Source organism: Notolabrus celidotus, chromosome 16 (assembly GCF_009762535.1).
Source record: "Notolabrus celidotus isolate fNotCel1 chromosome 16, fNotCel1.pri, whole genome shotgun sequence".
Taxonomy (NCBI): domain Eukaryota; kingdom Metazoa; phylum Chordata; class Actinopteri; order Labriformes; family Labridae; genus Notolabrus; species Notolabrus celidotus.
The window spans coordinates 16,090,825-16,109,769 of NC_048287.1; the positions used below are offsets into that span (position 1 = coordinate 16,090,825).

Genomic DNA, 18,945 nt, shown 5'->3' on the forward strand with positions numbered 1-18,945 from the left:
TCAGGATGCCGAGCTGACTGTTGAGTGAGTTATGAAGCATTAGCTCTGTCAGGACCTGAAGATCGGATAACCTGAGGCTGTAGGCTGAGAGTGCAGTAGTCACTTAATGCTTAGTTCTCTACAGCTGTCCCATCAAATAAAGGGCAAAATGGCAAAAAGTTTAAAAGAAGTGAAAGTGTTTCTCACCTGGAGTACTTAGCGAATGTAGTAAACAGACTTGATAGCCTTCAGAAACCATGGTTATGTAAGCTTTATGCAACAGAGGATTAAGGTGAGTGTAACATCAGGGTTTGATGTGTGCTTTGCTGATCACTTTTAAATTAAGAAACAGCAGCATGGAGACATATAACTTTTTAACAGCACCATATTCTTCCTTGTTACTCATCACATGTCATTGACCAATCAAAAGTTAGAATGACTATGCTCAAGGTAAATGTAAACAAAACCACTGAGGAAGAGTCAGCAACTTTTCGCCACAGTTTAAAAGATGCTGCAGAAAACCGACAAAATAAAGCTTTTGTTGACTTGAATATGGAAACAGTTAACCATATAGATATTAAGAACACATAATATAAACTAACTTAAGTGCAGGAAATAACTTTACCATTACAGCTGACACAAGTATTGATGCTGTGCTGTTTGCTGGAGCATGAGAAGTCCTCAGTCAGCCTGCTAAGTCATCCAGCCAGCCGTGGTTTGCATGTCTGTGTACCTGCTGTCTTTGCATCCTGCACACACGCAATCTGTGTCTGGACCGGAAAGATGGTGCTGACAGTGCTCTCTGGTCTCACACACACACACACACACACACACACACACACACACACACACACACACACGCACATGCACACAGACACACACGCACACGCACACACACACGCACACACACACACACACACACACACACACACACACACACACACACACACACACACACAGAGACACTCCCCTTGTCACAGTTGGACATGAGGGCATGCTGGTATTGTAATTAGAGTGAGGATGACACTTTTTTCGCTGTATATTCATCGTGTGGTGAAGCTGCAAGGTGACTCTGGGGGTCATTTCGCTTAACTTTGTGCACACTCACGGACACACACACTCGCACACAGAAATGAATACACGCTGGACCCTGGAAGATGTCACTATGGCATTCAGCCCTCATCGCTTTTTCTGTATCTCTTCTTCTGTCCGTTAGTAAACACACACACACATGTGCATTTAGTCACCTCTCTTATTCAGCAGTATTTATCCAGTTTCGTAATTAGCTGTTTTTTGACGTCATATACTGCCCTTGGGTCCTCACGTTGAATGGACTCTGATAAGAGCGTGACAGGCGACAGCTGGCCTACACTGAGTCATGCTTGAATACTTGAATACACACACACACACACACACCCATAAACAGCACCACACATTCACTGCAGGGAGATGACAGTGACCCCTTGACCTCAGCCCAGTCGCACAAATCTCAGGAGATAAACGGATGGAGAGAAACTGGGAGGAGAAAAGAACTCTGTGCAGCCTCTGAGTTGTGTCTTTTCGTCAGAATGATGTTGAGCAATGTTGTGGAACACTGCTGAGGCGGTGCGTCTAATTTAGTCTGCAGCCATTGGCTAGAAACTCCTCTCAGTTCATGATGTGTGTTTATTTGTGTCAGTCAGACTGTAATCACAGGATAAACATCAGCCTTGCCAGTTGTAATTCTAAACACAAGACATAAGATACTTAATCCAAAATTGCTAAATGGCAGGCAGTTTAACTTACTTTAATCTAATGTTAATGCTGACACTCTTGAACATTTCTTGTTAGACCAGCAGTTTTTGAAGTATTGTAAAGAAGGCTAACAGTGAGTTAACCAATGGACAATGTGTTAACTTGCTTAACTAATCTTTGAGTAGTTTGTTCAGAGAGGCTTGGTTCCAGAAAAGCAGTGGTGACTAATGCTGCTTACTTGCTGTTCAGACAAATAGTGAAATTTTGTGATTTTGATAAATGATGGTAATGCTCAAAGTTCATGTGAGGAGTTTTAAGCTGGTTGTAAAAACAGACTGAAATTGACAATTGTGACTCTGAAAAAGATTACCTTAAAAAACAAATAAGACCATTAGCAACAATACAGAAAGGTTGTATGTTTGTATGTATTTTCAAAGATATTATTAACATGAGTCACACAGCCAGGGACACACAGCTAGCTGGACGTCATGCCAGGAAACAGTAGGGTAGATGTGAACTCTCTCAATTTTAAGTCACAATTTATAACTCTTTTTGGTCGAAACTTACGAGTCTGCCCAAATAAGGACATGGCTGACTTGATTGACAGACGGGCATCCTGTAGTTGTTAGCGAAAAGGCTATAGGCCTGTCTCTTTACCTCACACTAGCTCGGACAAAGTTAGGTTGTGTTCAGCATTTTCAATTTGGCACCCACTGACAATCGGCTTTAAAACAGCTCTTCAAGAACAGATGGGTGACGTCATGGATACTACGCCCTGTTTTTGTACAGTCTATGATTGTAATTCTTGAAGTTGTGACCACTACAAGGGAGAAGAAGAATGACATTTTTTGTCAGAAAGTACTTTGTACAGGAAAAGATCAGCAACAAGATAAAGGGTATTACTTTATCCACAGCCAAAGAAATAGCAATGAAATAAGCATCCAGTTTGGTTCACAGAGGTTGCCCAAATCAACACAAACAGAAAAGTTCACACTGGAGCTCTAAAATACCCTCCAGAGTATAATCTCGTTCATCCTCTGGTTTTCTGATCAATCAGGAAGTTATGAAATGATAACAGTTTGTTAGTTTCTTTGTTTGATTTGAAACTGAAACATGGCAGTGTTTGGTGTTTGTCACACAGTTTATCTAAAAGGCATTTTTGTAGTAAAGAGAAATATTTACTCTAAGCTAAGTTTTAAATTCTTGCAAACATTGATAAAACAATAGTCACCAGTTGCACCACTAAACTATCTATTTGTCATTATTTGGTAGTGACATATGGTCACAGAATAATACTCCATAACTATAAAGCATGGTGTTTTTCTGAACCATGTGGGCATATGTTCCAGTCTAACCTAAAGTGGTCATCATAGTGTCCTGTTACCCGCTTTATGGGTGGTTCAGAAACTGAACATCTGGCTGTACAGATGGATGTAGAGCATACAGGACAAAGAAAACTCATTACTACCTATTTCCATCCATCTGAATAGTCTGCTGAGGACCCATATGCTCGACCGAAAAGATTTATAAATTGTGACTTAAAATTGAGAGTTCACATCTACCCTACTGTTTCCTGGCATGACGTCCAGCTAGCTGTGTGTCCCTGGCTGTGTGACTCATGCATCGAAAAGTGTCAGACTCCTCGGGCTCTTAATGTGTCCAGTCGCCCACCCCATCACCATGACCGTGTTAGCTGCCTGTGGGATAGAAGGCTGTTTCTCAGCAGAAGAAGGGAAGAAATAAGAGTTTACATAACCTGTTTCAACCAGTTAAATAGTTCAGATCTCTGAGGTTTAAAAGTACTAATACTCATGACATGATAGTTTTATATTATCTATACATTTTCACACCAAGAAGGACAGTTTAAAGCAAATTGAGAAACAGCTACTTAACTAGTTAGGAGGTAACTAGCATGCTATGATGCCCTCTCTATCACTCAAACTACGAAAGAGCTTTTCCATAATCTTAAATCATGAAACTGAGGCATTAGATTTCAATCTTTGATTCCTTTAATTATTTGTTTATTTGTCCCTGAATGGGATTAGTTCAGTAGCAATCCGTCAAAGAGAAAGACAAGTTGAATTTTGAGAAATAATTACAGTTATTAAGGGTTTTAACCAATCAAAATCAAGTATTTAATAGAGCCAGGTAATAAAGAATATTTAACATAGCTTCACTCATTTGACCTCTTGTTGAGATACAGTATATTGCTGTTAGGTAGCCTAGTTTGTTCAAAGCCCTTAATATGAAAACTCTTTCACACACACAGCTTCAGATTAAAGTTGCGAGCAGCCTGAAGATCTAGGGCGAGAGCAACCAAGAAGCTTGGTGTTTTTCTTCAATTCAGATCTTCAGTCCAAGCTCTCATCCCAATCAGTTGCTGAATCACTGCATGGCAGACGTTCTGTTTCATCATCATCAAGGCTTCAGTTTTGTTGAAGGTCTGCTCTGGTTAAAGACAGAAAGAAAACAAGGCTGGTTTAGTGCTACAAAGGCTCAAAGCAAAGTTACCTCATCCCTGTAACATGACTTTGCACTCACACAGTGCCTGCTCCGTTCAGGCGGATAATTTTAAATGCATTTGTGCAGTGCTGGAGTGATTCAGCTGTGACATTTCAGCTAGCTGGGAAGAAGTTGCAAAGCTTAGAAAAAGGAAGTACATTGTTGCCTGTTTTCCTCTTGGAGAATATTCTTCTGCACAAAAAATACACATTCAAATGGCTGGCAATTTTTAAAAGCCCAATGAAACATGGTGCAGTCTGCAGGTATTATGATCTATACTTTACGGGAGATTTAAAATAAAGTGGAAACACTGAGGTTAAAGAAGTGACTTTTAACTTTAGCTTGAGTAAAATGTAGGATTAATAAAAACTAAAGTGCTTAAATAGACTGAAAACAGGTTACACTTCATGTTGCACCAAGATTTTCCCCTCTTTAATAATTCCCTCAGCAAGGATGAATTATGTTTGTTTGATAAAATATTCATCAACTCACACCCTGTGGCTAGTTTGGTACATTTACGATAGGACTATTACAATGCAGAACACTGTTTCTGAACTATTTTGAGCATCAACACGCTATAATGATTTTTTCGCCTCATTTGGTGCTGCTTCAGGTCCTGCTGAGCCCTGCGAGAGGTAATAAAACTTTCTGCGACTCAACACGCCTTGCAAAACCTCAGGATGTAGAAATTTCTGCAGTGCCACCTGAGACTGCTCACTGTCTGTATCGCCCAAATAAGCCTTGACATGTAATTCCTCTCACCTTGGCACCTCTGGGCTCTGTTGGTCGTACCAATAAATAACCTGTTTACTTCAGAGGTCACTCCAAACTTCAACCTTTCCGACAACTTTTAGCAGTTAGTCAAAAGGGGGAGTTGTCTGGTTCAAATTCAGCCTTTCTTTTAGATTTTTGTGTTGCTTTTCTTTCTGTCCTCAAAGCAGTGAATGCACCGTTGACTAAGCAGCCAGTCAGCATCTGTTTTGGCTCACCTCCATTAGCTTTCTGATTGACTACCTGCATCAGTAGCACATCCCGCCTGGATTTCTCCACCTCGCCCTTCCTCTTAATCTCCCATCCATCGCTCCACATAAAGGCTCAGGTCGCTGTGCCCATGGCCCGCAGGCATCACTCATTGTAGCATGAAGTTTCAATTGCTGCCTGGCCCTTTCCATCCAATTTCATAGCTGCTCGTGGTGGGCCAGTTCCCCCACTGTTCTGCTCAGAAGTCTCTAAATGAACCAACCTTTGGCTCAAAGCCCCCACTCATCTCAGCCAGACGACGAGAGGGAGACAAATTTAGTTTGAATGAATGTCAAGCCTTGTTATTCTACCTCTTGGTTAATATGCTTTGGGCACTCAGGAGCTCTAGCTTCTCCTCTGTGCTCTCATTCTTATTTCAAACACACTCTCACTCAAAAAGTGGGAATTGAAACGCCTCAGTGCACAGCTAATAAAGAAAATAAACCACCTCTGGCTTTTGAAAATGAAAAATCTTAACTTAATCCAGTTGGAACAGAGTTTGCTGGTCACAATTTGTCTCTAGGGGATGCTCTGTGTTTGGAGTTGATGAGGAGCTAAATTTTCAATAACAGTCTTGCTTCATTGAGGGGAACTGTATCTCATTCTCAGTGGTTGTTCCTATGCAATAACCTGTAAGCACATTAACTTCCTGCCATGTTTATAAAACTAAATAGAAAGATTCCTCTGAGGCCAGTTAGAAAATCTCGTATAAGCAGTCAGTCACATCTCGTATGACTCTTCATCTTCTTGAAAAAAATATTTTTTGGAATATAAATCGAGCACAGAAAGAGAACTTGTTCCCTAGAGCTAAAGTGTGCAATCCAATAAGTACTATAAGTGATGTTAAGGTTGCAGTGGTGTTAGTGTGCGTGTGTGTGTGTGCATGTGCGTGTGTGTGTGTGCATGTGCGTGTGTGCGTGTGTGTGTGTGTGTGTGTGTGCATACGTGTGCGTGCGCGTGCGTGTGCGTGTGTGTTCGTTCCTGTCCCTGTTTCTGTGCATAAGCCAGGTGTTCAGGCCCGGGCTTGGGGCCACATTCCTGCAGGGCCAGTTACATATTCATAAGTTGTAGGCCACCATATGGCATGACTCACTCAATGGAGGAGAAAAGAGTGAGAGAGTGATTGAGTGAGTGGACCTTTGATGGCCAACTAGCTGGTTTTTCATCAAATACTAGGTGTGTATGTGTAAGTAGTAGATGTGAGTTAGCATCAGGCATATTGGAATCAGATCAAGTTTAAGAAGTTGCAGCTGAAAAAGCAAATGGAATCCAGACTACTGTTTGGTCACTCACTGGTTGCAGCTTCTAAGAGAGAAGAAGCTGATGTGCATTAACTGAAATCTATAACTACATACTTAAGGATTATGGAATAAGATAAACACAGTGTTGGTGATCATCAGTGTTTAAACAAACCAGCATTTTTTTTGTCTTGCTTCCTTTTCCCTCTGTTATACTTGATATCGGTTTATTGTACTGCCCGTTGTTGTGCCTTTCTACCAGGTGCTGGTGTCCGTCTGTCTCAGTAATTTGTTCTCACTTGTCAACTGTTTTTGGATCTGTTAATAATGATATATCACTTTGTAATTGCTGATATTTTGCTGTTATTATAAAAGTGTCTGCTTTTCTAGTCGTAGCAATAAGCTAACCAACTTAACTAAACCTGTGAAAATTACACAGGACAACAAATTAATGATAAAACTAAGCATAAAAGATAAAATAACAGAAACAGGAGTTACACCAAACTATAGATTCATTAGTACATTTGCAAAGAAAATAGGATACACTAAAGTAACACATCCCTTTAAGGTTAAACTGTCTACCAAGTATTACCAGTTTAACATTAATCCTCTACAGCTGATAAAAATTAATTAATCAAGGTGATTATATTATATTGAATAACATGTATATATTATTTTCACATGTTCTACAGGAGTGAAAGTAAAAACCCTCATAGCTTCTGTATAAGCCCAACAAGTATCAATTACTTGGAACATTGTTTGAACAACATATTAACTTCAAGCTTAATATTCACAACTGTCAGCTATAATGACTTATCAAGGACCACACAACTACTACTTAAAAAAAAAGGAACCTATTGGACTGACTCTATAACCCATCAAAACGTCTGAAGAGAATGGACTATTTTACAGGAGGCCAAACTGACTTTTGTTAACTGACACCAAAGTTTGTATAATGTGTTTATTTTGATGTAACCTCATCAAGAAAAGCAAATAAAATATAAGTTTAAAAAATTAACCTATGGATGAAATTTGAAAACAGTGGCATTTAGAAGTGTGATCTATAAGTATTTAGTCAGTCTGTTTACTAAGTCATGAATAAATATTAGTTAAACTGTAACTGTTATGTAACTGTCTCAGTGGTTTTAATAAGAAATCATTTTAATAAGAATAAGTAATAGCCTTACAAGTCTAGTCTGAATAATATTAGTATTCTACTTGAATTACCGTCTTGTATGACTTTAATGCAAAGTGTCTAATGTCAGCATAAAATAGTTTGATGTCATTTACTCTAGGGTAATTACTGTGGGTTACATCTTTTCTCTCTCCTTTATCTCCACAGCCAGTGAAAACTGTCACGACTTCCACCCCATGTTCTTCACCCATGACCGCTCCTTTGAGGAATTCTTCTGCATCTGCATCCAGCTGCTCAACAAAACCTGGAAGGAGATGAGAGCCACAAGTGAAGACTTCAACAAGGTACATTGCACAGCGTAAAATAAATACAAAACAGTGACCCGTTTGGATGCTACACTCAAACTTGATCAAAAAACTTCTAAAAAGTGGGTTTTGAATTAGTAGTTCATTCACCCTGGAAAAGTGTCAACATTAAGTAGCAGTAAGTGCACTTGATGCCAGCACACATACTTGATTAATTAGATTTTTTAGTTTGCTGTTGACAGACCCTCACACAGCTGGAGATAGTTCAAACACATTGTTGGTAGTGATGAGACAGCTTCAAAAACCTTTTTAAAGTTTGAAAGAGCTGCTGCCAGTTTGTAAATTGGAGAGTCCTAGTTTTATCCCTGCTCTTTTTTTATATAAATAATATCCTGTTGATTAGGGACGCCGCTCATGTCTCTGACTAATTAAAGGAAAAAAACGTTGAAGGAACTGAACTCATGAAGATGCCACATCACAGGAATTTATACCATGATTTTCTTTTAAGATGCAGCATATATCGTCTGCTGTAAGAAAGCTGATGATTGCATAAAGATACAATTAGAACAACATGTTTATTTATTTAGTTGTTTGTTTGTTTAGTAGGGAGCATGCTAAAGCCAGTTTCATAAAATCCGTTGATGGATTGTATCTTGGGCATTTGTCAAAACTTTAAATATTACGTTATTGAAGGATTTTGGATCAAGGTGCTTGGCTTTTATGCAGACATTATACAGAAATGCGTCACTGTAGGATGTGTGCTTTGTTGACTTTCTGTGCAGAAACTGTCAGGAATTACAGTCACGCAACTCTTTCTAAAATGTGTTCATAATATATAAAATTACAATAGATATTAATATGGCACTGCCAAGATTCCAACACAAGTATCAAACCCTATTAAGGAGCATAGACACGAAAATACTCTTTTTATGTTTGCAAATATGAACAAGTTTAGAGGCGTTTCTCATTTTGGATGCAGATTAAGAGAGTAAGAGATCTGCATACACATCTCCAGGGCTTTTCAGAGTTTTTCCTGCATTGTTTTTTTTCTTCACTCTTTGATGTGAAAGATAAGCTGCCTGCATTGGCTGGGCCTCTGATTAAGCTGCTACATCTTCATTTGGAGCTCACTGCAGTCTGGGAGAGGATGAAAAACTTCCTGTTGGCTGGCTGTTGTTGAGTCGGCTCACACAGGAAATATGTGTGTGTGTGATTGTGCTGCCAGACGGGGATAGTAATGAGGTGTTTATGACAGATATTGTATGTTGTGAATTCAATTGGGCATCAGATGTAGCAGCAAACAGATGCTGCATTCCTTTTTTCCTAATTTGTTCCACAAATTCTGATTATCCTTTGGAGTCAAACATCAAAAAGTCTACAAGCCGACCTTTGTCCAAGTCACTGTTTACGCTAGCTTTGGTCCAAGTCCAGTGTTCATATTTACCAGCTTTGACCTGACTGAAACAGTCACTCACACATTAATTAACCAGTCATTTCATCTACAGGTGCTTCTACCAGCTGACACTCACCTGCTGGTTCAGTGTGTCGCTTTATTGTCAGCAGAAACAAATGCTTCATGAAGGAGCAACATTTAAATTGTAAACCAGCCTCCAGTATCTCAACATGGCTGGTACATCTTGTTTTAGTTTGTGAATGGAGTGATGGTTTATGTGCAGAAATGAAGTGATGCTGGAGTTACATCATCCTGCGTTATTTCACTGAGACATAAATGATGGAAGACAGCCGTGTGGGTTTCATAAGCCAGACTGTCGATACAAACTGCAGCTAGAGCTCGGATGAGATGTTGAACATAACGCCCAGCTCTCGTTATTCATGGAAATAACAGAATAACATTAAAAATGTATTTGTTGTTGTTGTTTTGAAACTCAGTAGAGCAGTTTGATCTTCTGCAGGAGGCTGCGTCACAACATATTATAGTCATGATGAAAAATGAATTCCAGTCCTTTGTAGTTGTTGTTAAATAATAAATATCAAATCCACCTACAATCTATTTAAGTCATTTTCATATTTACTGCTCATTTGAAAATCCCTTGGTGGTGGGTAAACTTTCTGAGCATGTTTTTGTCTTAGCTAAATGCATTCAAAGCTGTAAGATAAGGAAAATTAAAGTTTGAAAGAAGCTAATTTACTCTATTTGTCTTTAGAAGCTGAGAGTGCAAAGAAACCAGAAGTGAAGCGACCATCTTTAGCAGGACTGACTACCACAACTTCTATTAAGCCATATTTCTGGTTCATCTTGGGGGAGAATCAGACACACTGCATACACTCCCCAGAGGAAACGATCCGATTATCAGACCCATCCTGCACCCTTCCCTTGAAGGCAAGATTCAGTTTTGTTCAAGTTTAGGTAGATGCCTCCCCTTCCTCTCTCCGTCCCCCCCCCTCCCAACCTCAACTCTCAACATTGTACCTGGGGAGTTTAAAATTCAGCAGCAACTTGTCAATATTAAGGCAGTTCAGTCTCTAGGGCTTCCCGTCAGCTAAATGGTGCGCTTCTGGCTTCAGCCTCTAATGCTGACTCTCAGTTAGTACTGCTACAAAACTTTGGATCACTCTGGAGACCTCAGTCCTTCTGATGATGACTGAATCTTGTCATTTTTTTTCACTGAATACAGTTGACAAGAAACTGGATTGTTTATCTCTGACACAGTTATTGACTTCCAAATTTATGAAACAAAATGACATGAAGATAGAGAGCAGGAAGATGTCCCAAAAAGCACATTGGGAGGCTCAGTGTAAATCCCACTAAATCCTGGGCATTAGTGCAAGCAAATAAAAATGATAAAATACTGGTAGTAGTAAGAAGATGGAGATTAGGTCTAGGTTTAAGTGCTTTTCAGGGTTGGGATGTTGAGTGAGACTAAAAGAGGGGATAAAGAAAAAATATATGACATCAATCAACGTTTAAAGTCATATGTGAGAGTTTCTTAAGGCTTTCTTCTGTGACTGACTCTGACAGAATAAAGGAAAAATACACAGTATAATGAAGACAGGTGTTTGATTAAAGGATGTTCATTTTTACACTGGATTACAGTCGCATTCTTTTAGACATGAAAACATATGTTTTGCTCCCAGTAAGCAAAACACTTGAGGTTTAAATCAAGAGTATAGTTCATCACATGTCTTTGGAGAAATAACTGTGAATGTCCTTTGTTCAGAAGACATCTTATGTCTTTAAAAAACAAGATAAGAGGATAACAGTTGTGGGATTTTGTTATGAAACTACTTTACTTACATAAATGCGGTATATATCAAGAAATAACTGAATAATTAAAGCAGCTGAGAGGGGCTTCATCTTACGATAGTGTTACAATAGTGTAAAACCAGTGACAAAAGTAAGGGATAATGTATACTGAGTGGGTGGTAATAACAACAGGATCAGCAGGACCCTCTCATCTCACCCTGAAGGGATTCTTCTGCTAGAAAAGCCCTACTCACTTTATATCCTTCTGTTTTTTAACTGACACTTTATTCAATACTTGGTTCTGTAAGGCGATTACTTGAGGTGCTTCTTTCAGTTTTTGTAGATTTCTCTGTCGGCCTCCTATTTTTGTGTCATGATCCTCAGGCTTCTCCTCTGTATTTGGTGTCTTTTTTATAGAACTTCCCACCATGAACCAACCCATGTCAACTTAATTGCACTTCTTTCAGTGGATTGATATGATTACAGTTAGTCTGTCGGTGTCTGTGATTAATTTAGGCCATGTGTATGGTCATGTAACAACAGTTGGGAGGCATGTTTCCATGTACATGTGTATGTGCAGCCTTAGTGTAGGCAGATGTTGGTCACCTCTGTTTTTAATGTGTATCTGTAGAATATATATATAGATAGAATAGAATAGAATAGAATAGAATAGAATGGAATACAATGGAATAGAACTTTATTTGTCCACTGTGGAAAAAAAGTCACACGTAATCTGTAGATGTACTCACACTACTATTCAGCTTTTCATCCAGTACACAAGGAATTATCCTCTCCAGGGTGTGTGGAACGATAATGAGCTGTGTCAAGGATAATTCAGAGGGCGTCCACTTCAAAGCGCTGCTACTGTAGGTTCTAAATTTCCCTGCAGCTCCCACAGAGGCTGCCGGACACCGGTGCTGCCACAGAGCTTACAGAGGTGTGGAATACTAAAACACCTCATTCAGGCTTTATCAGTGTTTGGTTACACGCACAGTGCTGTGGCCTGCATGAGAGTAAGTGTTCCGTAAAATATGATGTCACTCTCAGCTGCTTGTTTTTCATGGCTCCACACACACACACACACACACACACACACACACACACACACACACACACACACACACACACACTTTTTTTGTCCCATAAGCACATCTTTTTTTAAATAGAAAATTTGAAACAAAATGTATATTGTGTGCGTTGGCGTGTGTGTATGTGTGTGTATTTGATGGAGCTAAGTCTGATGCTCTCAGGGCACAGCTATGTCCGTCAGGCAACAGTTTCCCCTGTTTCTATAGCAACCTCTGTCCAATTACTGCTGCTGCTGTTGCGCTGCACTACTCCGGCTCTGTTTCTGTTAAATGGAACCACTTCTCTGCTGCATGTGAACACACCTGTGTTTATGTGCTTTTGTGCATCCATCACAGACTCTTGTCTTGTACGGCTGCCTGTCATCTCTTCTGTGCAGAGTGCTTCTCCTCCTTTTCCTCCTCCTCATCCTCCTCCCTCACCTGTGAAGAAGAGAAAGCCTCCATCTCTCTCTGCTCAGGAGGAAAAAAAGAAAAAATCCCCTCATTGATGTAGCTGCTTGCAGCCACTCACGGTACCCCTCCTCCTTCCTCTCTCATCCCTCCCTCCCTCCCTCCCTCCCTCCCTCCCTCCCTCCCTCCCCCTCTCCCTCCCTCCCCCTCCATGTAAACCTCTCTCTCCACGCACACATACACTCAGACACACACACACACTTATCATGTGATCCACTTGCAGCACCACCATTGGCGTCTGTGATCGTGGCGTGTGTCCAATCAGGGCATAAGCCCAGAGATCAACATAAGCGAAGCAGAGCAGCCTGGCTGATGCTCTTAGAGTCACAGAGGGAGGACGGCAGATAGAGAGGCTTACACAAATATCATTGTGGAGGGAGAGTAAAAAAAAAATCAAAAGAAGAAAAAAAGAGATATTTTATTTGTATGTGTTTTTTAATATTTATTTAAGGGAGTGAGCTTAAAGAGAGAATGAAACGGGACACGTGAAGGGACACAAAGAAGAAGGGAAGAGAAAAGGCAGAAGGAGGAGGCGCACCAGCTGTGTTGACAGACGAGTCTTCCCTTATTGTGGCTAACGCTAAAGCTAACTGTCCACAATCAGCTCTTCCAAGGAGCCATCTGCCTCCTCCATCCATCCATCTTTCCATCCATCCCTCCCTGTGTCCCGTTGGGCGATTAAAACCGCATCCCTGGCAGGAGCACAAGGATTCATCTGTCACTGTGGAGAGTATCACACCGCACTTGGAAACATGGAGGTGACATGTAAGTACTAAGAGTGGAAACAAGAGAGGAGAGAGAGTGCTTCTCAATTAGCATGGACGGATGGAGCGAGGAGAGGTGGTAGTAAGAGAGGAAGAGGGAGTGTTTGTGTTGTTGCCTTGGCTGCGGAGGAGGAGAGGGAAGGGAGGGAGGATGGAGGAGAGAAGAAAGGGCAGGGAGAGATGGAGGAGATGGGACAGGGGGAAAGCGGAAGAGAAAGGGGAGAAACAGATGGGGCTCGGTGAGGCGTAAGCAGGTTAGATGAGGACTCAGATCACAGCCTTTTCAATAACACACACATTCAGCTAGATTCCCCGAAACACTAACGCACTTTCATTTTCATGCATGCACACATCCTCATACAACAACCCCCATCAGAAACCAGGCATCATCTATATGCATACAGTGTGAGTGCATGTGTGTGCATGTGTGTGCATGTGTGTGCATGTGTGTGCGTGTGTGTGTGTGTGTGTGTGTGTGTGTGTGTGTGTGTGTGTGTGTGCGTGTGTGCATGTGTGCGTGTGTGTGTGTGTGTGTGTGATATGGGGGGTTGGGCTTTGTTGTTCTGAATGGGATTACTCCACATCACCAACACCCACCGTTTGTCACCAGAGGAATTTCAAAGCCACTATCACTGATCTCCTCCACTCCACAGTGTCTCTCTCAGCCTTGGATGAGCTTCAACCAGTGTGTGAGCCTGAGGGGGTTTGACTAAGGATTACAGTGAGGTCAGCATCAGACTGTAGAGCAGGACACCGTGAAATACTGCCAGAACCTGTTTCATTAGTTTTGGACAATACACAGTGCATCTGAATCTATTTATCGTTCTTAAGCCTGAGCAGCTTCACCGGAAGGAACTGGGTTTATTGGTTACCAGGGCGAAAAACTATAATAGAGTGCTGTTTTTTTAGTGAATGAATCAACCGGTCCATTTTGTTTAAAGTAAAAATCATAAAGTCATTCATTAAATACATTCCAAACATTAGAGTGACTCTGAAATGTCAATATGCGATGCTTTTCCTAAACTTAATTTATGATTGAATGAATACGATTTAAATTTCAGACCTGAAGATGTTTCCCAACATTATAACACACAGGTATTGATTCATATACTTAAAAATGTCACACTGATAGAATAGTTTTGAAAAACACACATTGAAGTAGTGACCCCTCTCAGATCTGCAGCTTAAAATTGGCAGATAGCTTAGCTTAGCTTAGCTTGGCTTAGCATTAAGACTTGTATCCTGTAGAAGAAGCTGCTTTAACGCATTTTTAACGTCCGCTTAAACATATATCTTGTTTTACTTGGGCAAAGACTAGAATTTTAAAACAACCCCATGTGGTTTTAATGGGATGCCAGACTTTCTCCTGGCCAGGTTAGCTGTAGCCTTTTGCTAACCCAAGCTTGCTGTCTTCAGGCTCTAGCTCTACATTTAAAGACAGATAAGAGGATACTATCAACTTTTCTTTGAGCAAGAAAATTGCAGGCTGTTCCCTTAATTTGCTATGAAAATGAACATTAGCTGCTGCTCTGTTTCTTTTGCTGTTACCTTAATGGCTAGTTAAATTGAATAGCCAAGACAGTCCTTTGTCTGTATTGGTGTCTTGATCAAGTGCCCTGATGCCAGAGACCTTGAACTTGATCATCTATGACACAGTAAGCTTTAATTGAGAAGCAATTGACCTACAAAACTCCCAGCACAGATGTAAAGCAAAGCCCATATTTATTGGTGTTTGACATTTCTGTACTTGCCAAGGGTGATCCAGAGGAGAATAGATAATCTGCTTTGTTCAACCATGTTGAAGTCTGACCTGTCCCATGTGGGATTATCTACTGCAGCCCCAAGCCTAAAGCCCCAAACCCCTACAGCAGCAGTATCAGACCAGCCTCTTCTCAACTACCGCTCATCATTTTGTGTGTAAATAATTTTCTGACTTAGCATTCAGCTGCTATTCCTGCGTTGTTTAAGGCTGCTCACCTCAAATCAATCACAGACACTTAATGCAAATGAATGCAAATGATTTCTGGCTTTGCTCTTTAGCAACCGGACAGTTCCTTCACTTATGCTGGAAGGTTAACATGCACGCATGCATGATTAATGAAATGCATGCTGGTGTGGTGTGTCCAGACAGATTTGATGTTACGATATAAATGTGCGTGCAGGTGCCAAATGTTTTGGGTCGGAGCCATGTTTGGATTTCAGGAGGCAGTTTGGGACAGTTGGTTGAAGCACTGCTCACTCTGCCATATGCCAACAACTGACTGCTGTCGTGCTTTGCATCAAGCAGTACATCTATGACTCGTATCAGGACACAGTAAAACTGCCCCTCCCCCACCCCTCTTCTCTTCTCCCCTGCAAAGAGACCTGCTGTTTTCATACTCCATCTACCAGTTTATTTCCCTCCACAGTTATTCTTCCTTACTTATAGTTCCTTCCCTTAGAGCGCTTCCTTTTTGTCTTATTTTCCTCGTTTGACTATCTCTCCTTGTCCTCCTCATTCTTGTCTCACGACCCCCCTCCACCTCTTTTGTTGAATTCAGACAGGCTATTTATATCTTTCTGCCTGGCTGCCTCACCTCCCACTCCCTTAACAAGGTTTGCTTTATTGTTTCTGCACATTCGGACAGCGCACAAATGTGTGTTTGCACATGCATTGCAGCACACTAGTCTGTTTGAGTCTTTGTAGAGGTGTTCGCGGATTTATGAGTTTGTTTTTGTTTGTAGGTTTTTCATCCTCGTGGTTTTTATTGTGTGTGTAACAGGAGCAGGGTGAATGTCGAGTTTTGTGTCTACAAGAGTCTTTTTTTTGTGCATTAGTTTTTCATGAATGTGTGTTTTGTGCATGTGTGCCGCTTTAGGGGGATCTCTGATCTCACCCACTCACACTGAGAATCTCAGAGCTAAGCTTACTAATCAGGCCACAGAGATCATCAGACATTAGCATCAAACCATCAGATTCACAAGAGATGCAGAGCTAACATTTTGATTTGTTGTGCAGAAGGATAACGACGGTTGTTTCATCTCCATAGGAGCTAGCTGGAAATCATCAGGACATAGAAAGTAGACTCCAGCTTTCTCGTCTTTGATTTAGATTTCTAATTAATCTATTCATTTATTTATATCTGTGTGCCTATTGATGTTTGGATTTCTACGATACAAGTATGAGTAAGTAATCTTTTACTTAGCAGTATAGCTCTAGTGTGTAGGTGTGTCTTATTGTTCTGTAGCCCCAGTCATTAATATCACATCAAAATCATGTTTTGGTCTATTACAGCTTGAGTCTTGGTTTCCTTTGAGGCACTTCTGACACTGTGGTGGTGAGAAGAACATAGATATCTACCCCCCTTGCTCCCTGTCTGGAGGGTCATGTTGTATCTTTGTGGTCCACCTTGCTTCACACAATGAAAAGCACTTGATCACACCAGAGTACAGAGCTGCTAAGTGAGCAGAATAAAAAGTACAAAGTGCAACAAAATCTGTTGGAAGAATCCACCGAATGCTATAACCTTTGCAACTCTGCGGGCAAAATTGGCTTCTCTCTCTCTGTGCACTGTCAAACTTTGAGAGTAAAAGCCTTAACAGGCCTAAAAGAGTTCTCTTTGCATTATTTATAGAGAACATCTCTGAGCTCAGCCTTCCCGACAACTTTAATTAGAGCCAAAAAAAAAGCATTAAAATAGTTATTTTAGATAGTGCTTCTCCTTAGCACTGATGTATCATTATCTTAGAGAGAAAATTCCCCTGGTGAGAGTTATCTTAAATAATGAAATAATACCTGTTATGTTGTCCTTGAATTGATGTTTAATGAAAACCAATTTACTCATCCCTCCAGGGACAATTAAATCAGAATGTTCATATTTCCTTCAACAACTGTGTCAAAATAAAACACTCATTAACGCAACCATGTGCAAGAGCCAAGGTCAGCTCTTGTCTTTCATCAGCATTTCTTGACTCGCAGTAAGTGGCGATTTCCCAGGCGACTTTGCTCTCCAGTCATCCATATGGGCCGAGCTGCACCCTGCTTGTTGAAAAAGAGCTCCTCTGACAGTTTGTCTGAGTATGCAGCGTTCGCACTCTAAATATGGCAACACAACAGCTCGCAGCAACAGCCGGAGTCCAGCTCGCATCACTCATGTGGAAGGATGAAGTTGTCTGATGGAGGGAGGCCGGCAGATGTGTTTTGTGTGTGCCTACATGGACAGTCGGGGCAATTTTACATGAAATATTCACAAGTAGCTTTGTGATTTAATTGCTGGTGCTTGTTCATGCTCTATAATACATGTAAGAGAAGGAATAAATTAGTGTTTGTGTAGTTAAAGCGTGTATATCGAGAATGTGTGAATCTCTCTTGCCTACAATACAGTGTGTGCAGATCCCTGTGGCGCAGTCATGCTGTCTATAACATGTCCCCGAGGCATTCACTAAGAGAGCAAAGAGCTTACATTCACCCTTTACCACTCTGTTTTATATTATTGAGATTCAGTGAGTCCCTACTTTTCGAGCCGTGGGGCGAAGATACATAATTGAAATTTCAATGGATGAAAGTAGTGCCTTTCCACTTAGCTACTCTCAGCAGGCTTTACATGTAGCCATGACAGGGCTGTCAGAAGAGTCTAACAAGAAAGCTGAATACACTCATCAGGTTCCTCTTAACTCTTTTTCTTCACTCTCAATGAAAATCCATTATCACTGTGTTTTGTTTTGCATTTTGCACAGAGCAAAAAGCAGTGTAACCACATAAATAACTTACATAAGTTATGAAGATATGGCACCAACATGCTCTCACTTCTTTCCCTGAATCCATCGGCACAGTCATGGGGTGACATCCAAACTATGATGGCTTTTGCACCATCCTGGCATCAGTTGCACATAGCGAGCTCAGCGGTTTAGCTAGTTTCAATAGGTGGTGTCTGATCTGTACATACATAGCACCTTTTGGTATTCTGATCACTCAGTGTGCTACATTGAATGCACCATGTTATAAACTGAGGCTGCTAACCTTACCTGTCCCTTAGGATATAATGTTGCTCATTCATACAACCTTACATACCAATGACTGCCTTTGGGAGCAATTTCAGGCTTCAGTATGTTCTAAGGCTAGCTGGATGCTTGCATGTACTGTAGGAACAAGGGATTGTATAACCTCCTATGCAACATCCACCACATCTGGACAGACTTTCGCACTTGTTTTTTAAACTGTCCAACAATAAGGAAGAAGATTGTATTCATTTAAAATAAGTTTTTTTTAGTGAGAAATGGTACTTAAAAATCCCAAAGGAGGCTCTAATTGAGGCCACTTGAAGCAAACATGCCCCGATTATTATTTAAGTTTTGGTTTGAGACATTGGGAGATACTTGTGTCTTCAAGTATCATAGATAGTTGTGTTATTAGTCTGTTGATTTTATGCTTGCAGATTGCAGCTCTGCAGTACTAACCCTAACCCAGACTTAAAGCCTGTTCTAATCTGCTGGATTCTGCAGTGTTTCCCCAGGATCAGCCAAAATGATATAGCATGCTTCACAGA

General features: G+C 40.7%; 1 protein-coding gene across 2 annotated transcripts in view; it reads left to right on the plus strand.

Moving 5' to 3' along the window:
- elmo1 (engulfment and cell motility 1 (ced-12 homolog, C. elegans)) overlaps positions 1-18,945 on the plus strand; it is a 117,199-nt gene that overhangs the window by 76,116 nt on the left and 22,138 nt on the right. For both annotated transcript variants that reach the window (XM_034705015.1, XM_034705016.1), the window contains exon 16: positions 7,816-7,952. In XM_034705015.1, coding sequence (XP_034560906.1) covers positions 7,816-7,952 — 137 coding nt within the window. The remainder of the gene's footprint in view (positions 1-7,815; positions 7,953-18,945) is intronic.